The following is a 13,085-nucleotide window of genomic DNA, read 5'->3' as shown; positions in this document are numbered from 1 at the left end:
AATGTTGCTTGGAGGAAAACTCAAACCTCTTGCAGTGACAGAGGGGTCTCTATTGTCTAGTCACTCCTGCTCATGCACATTTCATTTCTTCCCACAGCCCTCTAATCACCCACACCAGGGAAACAGCAGGCAGCGTCCACGTCTGCTGTGTTTATCTATAACTCTAGTCCTAGAATAGGTGTCCTTCTCTTTAGCCTTTCCTTTCTAGAGAACATTTATTATGCCTCAGCCCTCATTCAGACCACCAGATGCTCTGGAGGCATTCCTACCTTTAGCGAATGTCTCCTCCTCCTCCTTTCCACAGAGTTTTGTACAGAAACTACTATTGAATATTACACCATAGATTGCTAGATTTGAGATCTCCTTCTGGAGAGAGGCAAACTTTTCTCTTTCTTTGCAGTCATTGAGTTACAATGATGTATGCAGACTAAACATTTGATGGATGTATAAATAAATGAATGACTAAAACATATGCAGAGGGAAGAGGAGAGAACGTCAAGCCAGGGACAGCAGCCTGCTTTGCTGATGGTAGTTCAGAATGAGCAGGTGTTTTTCAGAAAGTGGACATAAGACTCTCAAAGATGAACGCAGGTAAGACGGGCACTGTGGCTTCCACCTCTAATGCTAAGAAAGGAGAATTGCTTTGAGTTCCAGGTCATCCTGGGCTACTTAGGGAGTTCTAGACAGCTGAGGCTATAGAATAGAACCTTGTTACAAAAAGATCATGACTATAGCCATGACAAAATGTACCAGAGATGACTCACATGGATGCCCCTCCTTCACTAAACAGTGAGAGTGATTTTGGGACCCACAAATCCTGGATAATCAGCCTGGAAGCTCTCTATGTGAGGGCAGGGACTGGGACTTCTCAGTGGAGGCCTGTTGCTGAGTCCTTTGGAGCAGAGTTACCAGGTGCTGCCTGATTTCCTTGGTCCTGGCTCCATAGATGATGGGGTTGACCAGACATGGGAGCAAGAGGTAGAAAGCACTGAGCAGGTTGTGCACGTCTTGGGAGGCAGTGCGGGCCACACGGTAGACGATGGATGAGGACATGGTGGAGGAGTAGACAGTGAAGATGACCAGCAGGTGGGAGCCACAGGTGTTCAGGGCCTTGGCCCGTGCTCCACCTGATGAGATCTTGAAGGCAGCATGGATGATGCGCGAGTAGGAGGCTCCCAGCAGAAGCATATCCAGGACTCTGTTGAAGACTCGAACAGTGAGTCCCACGGTCTTATTTAGTGAGATGTCCCCGCAGGAGAGCTTCATGAGGGCCATGTGCTCACAGGCAAAGTGGTGGATCACCTCTGAGTGGCAGAAGCGGACTCGGGAGGCCAGCACCACCACTGGAGCCACGATGCACGTGCTCCTGGTGGCTGCCAACCCCACCAGGCCCGCCAGAAGCTGTCCCGTCACTATCTCTGGGTAGCGCAGAGGGTAGCAGATAGCCACATAGCGATCCAGGGCCATGACCAGCAGGATGTTGCAGTCAAAGACAATGAGGAAGTAGATGCAGAACATCTGTCCCAGGCACCGAGGGAGGGAGATGCGGTTGAAGCGCGTGGAGAAGCTGAACAGCATGGCAGGCAGCACAGTGGTGGCAGCGCAGATGTTGACAGCCAGGAGCAGGGCAATGAGCAGGTACATGGGCTGGTGCAGGCTCCGCTGGGATGCCACCGTGTGGACGACCAGGGCGTTGGTGAAGAGGATCACCAGGTAGAGGCTGAGGAAGGGCAGCACCAGGAGGGCTCTGGCTTCCCGCATCCCTGGGAAGCCCACCAGGAGGAAGCTGGTGTAGGACTCATTGTAGGTGCCATTGTCCCACCCTGACATGATGCCTGAGGGCGCAGGGCAGCTCCAGGGAGAAGCGGGGGCAGGATGCCTGGTTTCAGTCCCTGAAAGGTCCTGCAAGAACCTGCCCCAGCCTCACCAGGCTGGCCTGGGTGCTTTGCCTGTCATCAACTACAGCCTTTCTGTGGAGGAAATGAAGAGCTGCATGTCAACTTTTAGAATGATATTTTAGGAAATAACTACTTTCCACACTCCCTACGTGTTGGTCCCCCCCCCCTTTTTTTTTCAGGGAGCCCTGATTGAAGACCCATTTTGTGCTAGTTTGTATACCTGGGACTTGGAACACTGGGTGAGTAATAGAGTGACTTCAGATTGTATTGAATGAGATTAAAGTGACAAGAGAGAAATTCAGTGAGCCCTAAGGTGCCAAAATGGAATCTTTCCCATTCTAGGTTCAGCTGATGTGGCAAAACCCAAGGTGGGGGAATAAACCACAGAGCAGCTTCTCTCTGTTAGTTTTTAAGACTCTACTATCTGGGTGAGCCGCATAATTGATTCTTTGGCTCTTTCCCACCTCTTTCTCCCTCCTACCCCGGCTTCTTTCTGGAACCATCTCTGAATGCTGCATTCTCTCAACCTTGAATTTTCAACTGACTCTTGAGAAGCACAAACCTTTAGTCGAGAGAGCCATCCGAGGCTGACCCTGGCATCTGACAGATGACGGTGTGGAGTAGAGACTCTGGGACTGAGGCTGAGGGAGGAGACTATGGCTCAGGGCTGAGGTTCTCAGGGAAGAGCCTGTCCTATGATAAGGATGTCAGGGGCTGCTCATATTTCAAGTTATTTAGTGATAGTGAGAAGGGGGAAGGGAAGGGCAGCATAATCATTCTTGTTCTTCCCTGGCCTCCCCTGGGATCACAGAATCGGAGACCTTTGGCAACAGAGAACTGTGGAGCTCAGGAACCTGTGGACAGCAGAGGATGAACTCTTCAGAGGAAGGAGTCAGGCCATCCTGCAGGAATGTGATTCCTCATAGGATGCCTTGGTCAGGGCACAGCTCTCTGATGTTGGGAAGGACTATGGCTTTTGTGGATAATGTTTTTATTTTGCTTTGAAGCCTATCCTATTTTGGGGTGTTTATCTTCTTGTGAAACAACCCATTGTACCACCCTTAAAAAGGACTTTCCGTGGAGCTACGAGCATCGCTCTGAATATTCCTCCCTTGTCCTTGGGTGTGCTCTCAGGAGTCACACAGAGTTTATCTAATCTATAAACATAGTGGGTTTTGTCTGTTTGTTTGTTGGCTTTGGTTTTTGAGACAGGATTTCTCTGTGTAGCCCTGGCTGTCCTGGAACTCGCTCTGTAGACCAAGCTGGCCTTTAACTCAGACACCCACCTGCCTCTGTTTCCTGAGTGCTGAGATTTAAGGTGTGTGTCACCATGCCAGGCAAAAAACCTAGTCTTTTAGAGGAGGCTTTCGAGACAGGAGTTTGGGTTGGTCTAAATTCGGTCCTGACAGGACAGGGTGCTGGGTGTGTTCTAATCCTGACTTTTAGGAGGCAGCAAAAAGCATGGCTGACATTGATAAGAAGAAAGAGCTTTGAGTTGGAAGGAGGCCGGCTGGGAAGAAGAGGGCCCAAAGCTGGAGTGTGCTGGGCTCATGGGACAGCATGGTGGAATGAGATAGTCACGGGGAAGCCTGGTCCTGCTTCTCACTTGTATGACTCTGGAAAGTCAAGGGATTTATTTGATCCTTAGCTGTGACGTGGGAGTTAAAATAATAGCTCTTCAGGATGTCTGCAAAGCTGTTGACCATAGTGGATGACTCTGCTCTTTTTCTTATCTTCCTCCCCACCTCTTTCTCGGTCTCTGTCTCTTTCTCCCTCTCCCTGTCTCTCTCCAGGATCTCACGTCCTCCAGGCTGGTCTTAAACTCACTGTGTAGCAGAGGTTGACTTTGAACTCCTGATCCTTCTGCTTCTACCTCCCAAGTGCTGTGATGGTGCAGGCAGGAACCACCAGACCAAACTTGGTGCTTTTTACTCTGTGTCCATTTTTAGTAAGTGAAAGAAGTGAGCTCAGGGCCGAACCCTGAGTCCTGGACATGAAGAGGGAGTCTGGGGACAGAGGAAAGGCTGCTGCTGTGGTCTGTGGGCATGGGGATCTGCTCTGCTCCCGAGTTTGTGGGCAGATCATGCGATCTTAGTTCCCATCTGTCCAGAAAAGGGCAAGTCCAGTCGCAGATCTTTTCCTTATACAAAATGGGGTCCTTCACGGCACTGGCTGTGTTGTCCGTGCTTACAGAAACCCTGTCTTTGGGCACACAGACTTGCTGGGTGAATGTGGTTGTGCCAGCATGCAGAAGGGAGGTGGCTGTACATGAGACATTGATAAGGGAGACATTGGCTGCTTTGAGATACACACCTGTCAGAAAGGTCTAGAATTGGTTTACCTCCGCACAGGAGGAAAGGAGTAAGTCAGATTCAGTCTCTTATAGTATGGTTCTGGGTTCCTCTCAGAAGAGGGCTGAGGAGACATGACCAACCTCAAAAGCCCTGAAAACCGAGACTAGAGGCTGGGAATGTGGATGTATGGCCTTCTTTTTCCCTGGATTGGAAATGGCGGAGTACTTGGCAAGAGGAACTGGGGAGATGGAGTTGGCCTCTGCCCTCATTCCTATCCTCTCTGAGAGCCCCTTTTCCCCCCATGCCCCTGCTTGGCTAAGCACACACTCTCCTACTTACCAGGACTCACACAGGCACTGGAAGTAAGCACTGGTCAAGTCAGTCCCCAGCTGCCAGGGTAAGTTAAATTCCCTCCATTCCTCCCTGAGGGAAAAGAGCTTCTGAGGTTCCCTCCCAGGTTCTGACTTAGCCAATTACCAGGGCCCCAGTGGTCACCAGGATCTGTGGGTGGGGAATAGTGAGTGAGAACAGCTCCTCATGGAGACAAGCTAGGGATGGGGGCAGGGGGACTTGTCTGCATCCAGAGTCCAGAGTCCCCGTGAGAGTAGTCTACCAAGATTCTCCTTTGACTGTCTCACCCATTCCGTCTAGGTGTTCTCATCCATCTGATGGATCAATAACCCATCAACCCTAGTGACTCCATATCCCCATAGCCAGGTCTGCCCCTTGTACCCCAGCTCTGCTTAACTGCTTCTGGAAGTCTCCATGGATCACACTGTGCACGGGAGTCATGCCCTTGTTCCCAAACACTGTCATCTTTGGTGTCTCTCTGGTAGAAACGCTGCTGCCACCCTGTTTTCTGGGATGGGGTAGAGGAAGGAGTCAGGGCTGGGAAAGGCATTGGGGGCTGCCTCCTCTTCATGCCTGAGCCCTCGCTTAATTGCCTAGCTTTTGTTCCTTCTTTGCAATGTGTCCATCTTTATTCCTTCTATCACTAACAATACTATTCTTGTGAAGATTATTCCTCACATGCTTTTTGTGACAGTAGCTGGTGACTTCTCTTTGACAGCCAGTAGGTAAGAGTACATGAAACTCAATCTTTCTCAGTCTTTACTCACTTGATAGGTAAAAACGGAAGGCCTTTGGCTTGTTAGGTATCCTCTCTCTTTCTCCCTTCCTCACCACGCTCATCTTTGAGATAGGGTTTCCCACTGTAGCTCGCCATGCTTCTCACTAGCCTAGAACTCACCATCTTCCTGCCTCAGTCTCCCAAGTGCTGGAATTAGACGCACACCACTTACAATTTTCTGACGTTTATACATTGGCTCTGTGTGTGTGAACAGCATGTGAGTGTATTAACAGGTTATTCATTGCAGTTTAGTAAGAGTCTCAATGCTTTGCTAGCTTAACTTCTGTTTTATTTTTTTGTTTTGTTTTTGTTTTTTTTTTGAAATAGATTCTTTTCTCATACAATGCATCCCGACTACAGTTTTAACTTCTGTCTCTGTAAGAGTCCTCCGTGATATAAATATGAACTCTTTTGCAGGGCAAGAGGCCCTACTGTGCTTGATGCTGGGTTTCCAGCATGCTTCCCACTTTCCTGCCTTAATACTGCTGTGTCATCTGGTGAGAACACAAACCATATCAAGCTGTGGCCAGATGCTTCTATGCAATGAACTCTTTTCTTTTCTTATTTTTTTGGTACCTGTCCTGGATCTCCCTCTGTAGACCAGGCTGGGCTTTAACTCACAGAGATCCACCTGACTCTGCCTCCCAAGTGCTGGGATTAAAGGTGTGCGCTACCACTGACCGGCTCCCTTTCCTTTCCTTTCCTTTCCTTTCCTTTCCTTTCCTTTCCTTTCCTTTTCTTTTCTTTCCTTTTCTTTTTTCTTTTCTTTGAGACAGGGTATCAATATGTAGCCCTGGCTGGCCAGGAGATCTGTATAGACCAGGCTGCCCTCAGACTCCCAGAGATCTGTCTGCCTTTGGCTCCAGAGTGCTGGAATTAAGGGTGTGTTCTACCATGCCTGGCCTGTGAGTTCTTATCTAATTCTCACAACCTAAGAGAGTTGGCTCTGTCTTCTTTTTCTTTTTTCCCATTTTTTTCCCTTTTTTTTTCACTCTACATTTATTGAACAGAACAGAAAATATCACGTGGGGAAGAAATGGGATACTTTACAGAAATCTTTAACAGAGTTTTACAAGGGATTAAATCACTGGCTCCTGTGGATTCCAAATGATCCAGATAGCAAACATCATTGTTTATCAATTAATACCCATAAATGGTTGATTTCAATAGCAAACATCATTGCTTATCAACCAATACTTATAAATGGTTGATTTAAATAGTAAACATCATTGTTTATCAACCAATATCCATAAATGGTTGATTTCAATAGAAAGCATCATTTTTATCAACCAATACCACTAAATGATTGATTTCAACATTTATGGTAGATTCTAGGAAGTTGCTTTCAACTTCTGTATTTGCTTTCAGCAAATGATACACATGTATTACAGGATCTGGGACATGGAAGAGTACATAAGATTGCAGCTATGCATTAGCTTAAGTTGTAAAAGTTGATCATATGGGATATCCAAGGCAACTGATATTGTTACATTGTTCTCTTAAAGTCAGGTTAAGCTAACAGTTTGAATACATAGGTGGCTAGCAGTCTTAAATCTTAAGTAACTTCAGGGTATATGATTCACTCTGGCTGTGAGGTTCAGCAAAAGTTTGTCTCTTAGAATGTAAGATATATATATATATTTTTAATGTTACAATACCAGTTTTAAGAGTTCAGTAACTAATGGGGAGCTGATGGGATACATGCAGAACTGTGGAAGCGATCTCACTTAGCTAGCTGTACGCGTAGACTGTAAATCTACATTCAGATCATTTCTGAACTAAGACTATCAGCTCAGTTTATCTGTTGAGGTCAACCAGGAAACCCTAGAATATACCTTGATTTTTGCAAAAAACAAAATAGGGGGAGGGGTTTCTTCAGCATTTCAGTCCACGAGTAACAGTATCCTAACAGGCAAAGTGTTCTCTCACTGTCAACATAGAATGAACTGCTGCTGGAGGTCAACTTGGACTTTAATTTGCATTAGCACTTACATGCATAGTAGTTCAAGTTGTTGACCTCATGACTTTAAAAAGTAACTCTAAAAAAGTAAAATGGCCCTTCTTGGAAGACTAAAGAAAGACATCCAGCCACAGTTGTAAAAAGTCTCATCAAAACAATGTACCCTTTATAAATTATGCCTCAATTAAAAAAAAAAAAAGTAGCCCCAAATAAGAAGCAGCTCTGAAAAAGAAAATATAACTTAAGATATTTGAAAAAAACAAGGTGAATACAGGTTCAAAAATAATTAAGATACATTTTCCTAAGGCTACCTAGAATTAGGCTTTAAAGAATTCTACCATTTCAAGTTTACCACTAGTTACTAGATACCTATTTACAAACAAGATGTTCAGCTTTTTTTGTTCCTTTATCAAGAGAAAAATCTACCTTCAGACTATGAGGGTGGTGATGGGGAGGGACTAGAAAACAAGATTCAAACAATCCCATGCAAATATCACATTTTTCAAATGGAAGAACTCCAAACTGCACTAGAAGTTCCAATCACTAAGACACTTTCCATTGAAATGATTTAAGTACAACTACATGGCACCAAGGTTTAGGCCTAATATAGGCCTGACAACCAAGTCCTTGTTTTCTGGAAGAAAGGCCTCAAAAGTCCCACTCAATTCCACATAACAATGCTTCAAAGATCAATTAGGTTTTCATTTCCTTAATATTTTTGTTTTTGACTTCTAATCTTAAAGACTAGATTAAAACTTAGCTCAATTCCCAGAAGGCATTGCTTCCCTTTCTGTCTCTTTTTTTTTTTTTATAATTTTGTTGTTGTTTGTTTTTTGCTTGTGGCATCTGAGGAAACTCAGATAATCAAGTCCACATGAAGAATCTGAAAATTCCCAGAGGAGTTTCGTCGTTTCACATTCTGGACTTTCTGTAGGACTCTAAAGACTTAACCTGAAGCTTTTGGCTGGGAGAAGAGGTAAGAGATGAGCATAGAGGAAGACATAGAGACCATGGCATTTGCACTGGATAAACTGTAAGTCTGGCCTACATCTTTTAAAAGATATTTATTTATTTTAACGTGTATAAGTGTTTTGTCTGCATGTATGCACATGTGACACATACATGCTTAGTGCCTATGGAGGTCAGAAGAAAACACTGGATCCTCTGGAACTGGAGTTACTGAGGGTTGTGACCTGCCATGTGGGTGCAGAGACCCAAATCTGGATCCTTTGAAAAAGCAGTAAGTACTCTTAACCACTGAGCCCTCACTCCAGTCCCTCCTCCCCCAGCCTAGTTCTTTATCCAGGCACTTAAGGACAAAGTCCAGGGCTTGGCAGCCACAGGAAGCTGGTGAAGGGAGAGAGATATGTGGGGCCTGATTCCTGGTATAGAGTGTATGGAGCTGATGCTAACTTGGGGTCATGTGACATGTAAGTATCTACACAATGTCTGAAAGACAGAAGAAAGCCAAGCACAATCCAGGCATGCCTCCTTGCTGGAAGTGTCATTGGAACCTTCTGGAGCCAGGACATTCTGGGCATAGCAGGAGAGCTGTTCAGGCCCAGGGGTCTGAGAGAAAGTAGAATTTGAACAAGGCTTGCAGAGGGAGGCAGGATGCCTTGGGCCAGGCATGTTGAGTTTAGAGTGTAACTTGGGTCCAGGATGGGAAGGTAACACACTCATAGTTTGGGGTTCAGCAGCTGCATGCAGTGAGGAGAGGGAGCCTTGAGACCCTTGAATGGCACATGCACTGAGAAGCTGCCGGGAAACGACTGTGTAGCCGTGGTTGGGAGCCACTGATCTAGACTTTCATGCAAGGCTGCCTTTCTGTAGGGAATGGTTTTATCTGCGGCTCAATGAGTCCATCGTGGGCTGAACAACAGGGAGGCATTTATCCAGTACTACTGTGCCGACAGGACTCTACCGCCAGAAGTCCTGCTGACAGGGTCTTGACGGAGGCCAAACTGCAGACCAGGCTAGCCTCGAATTTACAGAGATCCGCCTGCCTCTGTTGCCTGAATGCTGGGATTAAAGGCACACACCACCATGTGTGTCAGCAAGTGCTGACTTTTTAAAGGTTCCTAGTGATTCCAGTGTATGCAAGTTGGATTTCTCCTTATACCCTCTGGGTACTGAACAAGGGAAACCCAAGGGCACCTTATATTCGTGTCTGGAGTCTAGATTTGGGCAACATTGAGATCAGAGATATGAGTATTCACCATAAAATTGTAGCAAAATCCATATAGGCAACAAGCTGCGTATATGACCAAGGATGCTTCTGGTTGGCTTAATTAGCTGCAGACCTTTTTTGGTGACAGGGTCTCTCTGTGTAGCCCTGCATGGCCTGGAACACTATATGTAGTCCAGGCTGGCCTTGAACTCAGAGATCTGCCTACCCCTGCTTCCCAAGTGCTGAGATCAAAGGCATGCACCACCACTCTTGGGCAAGGTAACTCATTTTTAATTTTACTTAATGTTATTGTATTTTGTCTCAGGCATAAAAGAAACATTTTCACTGCTGGTGATTTAATCCTAGCACTCGGGAGGCAGAGGTAGGAGGATCTCTGTGAGTTGGAGGCCAACCTTGTCTGCAAAGCAAGTTCCAGGACAGCCAGGTTATGCAGAGAAATCCTGTCTCAAAAAAATCAAAAGAGAAACATTTTCAATTCTTTAAAAATTTTATTTATTTATTTATTTATTTATTTTGGTTTTCGAGACAGGATTTTTTTTTTTGTGTAGCTTTGAGGCCTGTCCTGGAACTCACTCTGTAGCTCAGGCTGGCCTCGAACTCACAGAGATTCACCTGCCTCTGCCTCTCAAGTACTGGGATTAAAGGCATGTGCCACCACCGCCCAGCCTTCATTTTATTTTTAATTATGTGTATATATTTGTGTTTATGTGCACATGAAGGCAAGGTGCCTATGGAGACCAGAAGAGGACTCTGGATCCCCTGGAGCTGTAGTTACAAGTTTCCTGACATGGTTCAGGGAACAGAAGTTGGGTCTTTTGCAAAGACAGTCTGATCTCTTAACCAGTAAACCATCTCTCTAGCCTCCATCTTATTTTATCTATTATCATTTTAACATTTATTTTTATTTATGTGTGTATTTGTTTATTTATGTGTAAGTGTATGTCATGTGTGTGGATGCCCTAGGAGGCCAGCTGGAGTTCAGGCAGCTGTGAGGAGCTTGACATGGGTGTTGGAAACAGAACTTAAGCTCTCTGAAAGAGTGGCAAGTGATCTTAGCCACTGAGCATCTCTCCAGCCTCCATTTGAAATTCTTAAAATTTATTTGTATTATTTATTATTTGTATTTTCAGGGACCATGAAGTAGCAGTAGAGGTCTCTTCTATCTCCACCCCTACCTCACTAATAACAATGACCTTCTTCTCAGTGCTAAGGATCAAATCCAGGGCTCCCAGGCACATGCTAGGCAAGTGTTTTGCCACTGACCTACATCCCTAGCCACTCTTAATAATTACTTATTATTATTGTTTATTTTGATACAAGGCCTTAGTGTGTAGATTTGGCTGGCCTAGAATCTGCTAGATAGACCAGGCTGGCACTCATGATTATCCTCCTGCCTGTACCTCTCAAGTGCTAGGATGATAGTTTTGTATCACCACTTACAGCCTCAATAATATTTTTCTCAAGAACCATGAAGTAGCAAGTAGAGGTCTCTTCTATCTCCACCCCTACCTCACTGATAACAATGACCTTCTTCTTAGTGCTAAGGATCAAATCCAGGGCTCCTAGGCACATAGCGATCCAGGGCCATGACCAACAGGATGTTGCAGTCAAAGACAATGAGGAAGTAGATGCAGAACATCTGTCCCAGGCACCGAGGGAGGGAGATGCGGTTGAAGTGCGTGGAGAAGCTGAACAGCATGGCAGGCAGCACTGTGGTGGCAGCGCAGATGTTGACAGCCAGGAGCAGGGCAATGAGCAGGTACATGGGATGGTGCAGGCTCGTAACTAAAGAAAAACATTTGATTATAAAAGCTGTTCGGTTATGCCAAAATGTAAATTTTAAAGTTACCTTGACTTCAAAATCTGGATATAAGGATATGTTACTTTGGAAAAGAGGTTCTGCTTTTGTTTCCACAGAAAGCCAGAGGCTGTGGACTTGTTCCAGATTAAGATACATCAGGTTTGACCAGCCAAGACCCCCTGAAAGATCTCCGATGACACCATGGCCCAGATGATCCAACATCCAGAGCAGTTTCAAGGCAACTGGTTCACACAATACAGCCTCACGGACTACCCCATAGGCCTAAAATTTTCTTTGCATCCCCATAAGATACAGTGCTCCCCTCCAGCAGGAAGTAGTAAGAGATGCTACGCCCAAATTCCCAAATATACCAAGCTGGCTTTAGAGGTGGAATTGGCTCACTCCCCCTCTCTAAACCCAGACATATTGCTTTAAAAAAAAATGGTTAAGAGATTCTTGTGTTCCAAATCAGAAGAGCCCTCTGGTGTGGGACAGAGAAAAACCAATATTTTTACTTAAAACAGGTTGATTATAAATGTGATCTCTTTCTAAAAAAGAAAAGGGATATGATATAGATATATAGGAGGATATAGAGATGATAAGATAAAAGGGTAGATTAATGAACCTACTTTTAAAGAACAACTTGTTTAAAATGTTTTACATTGGTATAGATTTTAGTTTATGTTTAAAATGTTTTACATTGGTAAAAAATTTAGCTTATTGATACAAACTTGAAGTTAATTTTGTTATACTGTATATATATATATATATTATATATATATATATATATATATATTTCCATTCTTGTTTGAGGTATTATGTTTAGCTCATTTAAAATTGTAATGGATAATTAAAAATAGATTAATAATTAGTCATCTATGATAATCATATTTGTAGCCATGTTAGTTAAGTCTTCTAGGTATACATAGATATATTTCAGATAGATAGGTAATCTTCAAACACTTCATAGACCTAGAGAATATGACATTTAAATAACTTAGAATTCTGTTAATGTGAGACACAATTGCTCCTGGCTGCACCAATTGATCCCGAGAGAATGTTGGGCTTCTAAGACATTTCCATTTGGAAGTTTGTCTTTTTGGCACAAAATGGCCTACTGGGCAAAGAACTGCCCTTGCCTTGACGGCTGACAGTACAAATGCAATGCTGTCCTTTCTGGACAAGCGGGACACAAGGAAAGCAACCACTGTACTCTGCCAAGACAGGGTAAGATGGTCTCTCAGAATTCCTGCTTCTGAAAATGGTCTGTCAGATACTCTAGGCCTGTAGCCAATTTGAATGCACCAACAATGCTAAGAAACATTAGGTGACTGTCCAGGCTGCCAGCTGTCTTGGTCTACTCTAGCAAGACTCCCGAAAGTTGCTTGCATCCATCTACCATTTGTCAGGTACCATTATGTTCCTTCTCAGGTCTTTGATGTGGTTGAAAACTAGATAGTTGTAATTTCCTCAGTTATGATAAAAGATAAGTTAGATATAAAACCTTAAACTCACAAATATAAGATAGATAGGACATCTTCTTTAATATTGTAACTATAATTCTTGCTCGGTAATTGTTTTGTTATATGTAATTTTACCATGTTAAAGTTAAAACCTTCCTTTTTAAAAAAAGAAAAAAAGGGGAAGTGCTGTGGATATCGCTCTATATAAATAAAACACTGATGGCCAGTGACCAGGCAGGAAGTAGGTGGGACAAGGAGAGAGGAGAATTCTGGGAAGCGGAAGGCTGAGGAGGGAGACACTTGCAGCCACCACCAGGACAAGCAGCATGTAAAGACGCCGGTAAGCCAC

The 13,085-nt window shown here is 44.4% G+C and overlaps 1 protein-coding gene across 1 annotated transcript; it reads right to left on the bottom strand.

The window, feature by feature from the left end:
* Positions 1-825: 825 nt before the first annotated feature.
* Positions 826-4,572, bottom strand: LOC114706580 (olfactory receptor 52K1-like). Its single transcript, XM_028889033.1, has 2 exons — positions 4,532-4,572; positions 826-1,970 (listed from the first exon to the last, which is right to left on the bottom strand). Exon 2 carries the CDS (start codon positions 1,828-1,830, stop codon positions 826-828), a length of 1,005 nt encoding a protein of 334 aa, XP_028744866.1. The 5' UTR covers positions 1,831-1,970; positions 4,532-4,572.
* Between the last annotated feature and the right edge of the window lie 8,513 nt (positions 4,573-13,085).

The sequence above is a fragment of the Peromyscus leucopus genome, chromosome 1 (assembly GCF_004664715.2).
Source record: "Peromyscus leucopus breed LL Stock chromosome 1, UCI_PerLeu_2.1, whole genome shotgun sequence".
NCBI classification, from domain to species: Eukaryota; Metazoa; Chordata; class Mammalia; order Rodentia; family Cricetidae; genus Peromyscus; species Peromyscus leucopus.
The sequence above is the reverse complement of the archived record's forward strand: the minus strand, read 5'-3'. Positions and strand labels throughout refer to the sequence as shown.

Excerpts from the sequence above, each read along its gene's own strand:
- LOC114706580 (XM_028889033.1), bottom strand. The coding sequence starts at position 1,830 with ATGTCAGGGTGGGACAATGGCACCTACAATGAGTCCTACACCAGCTTC.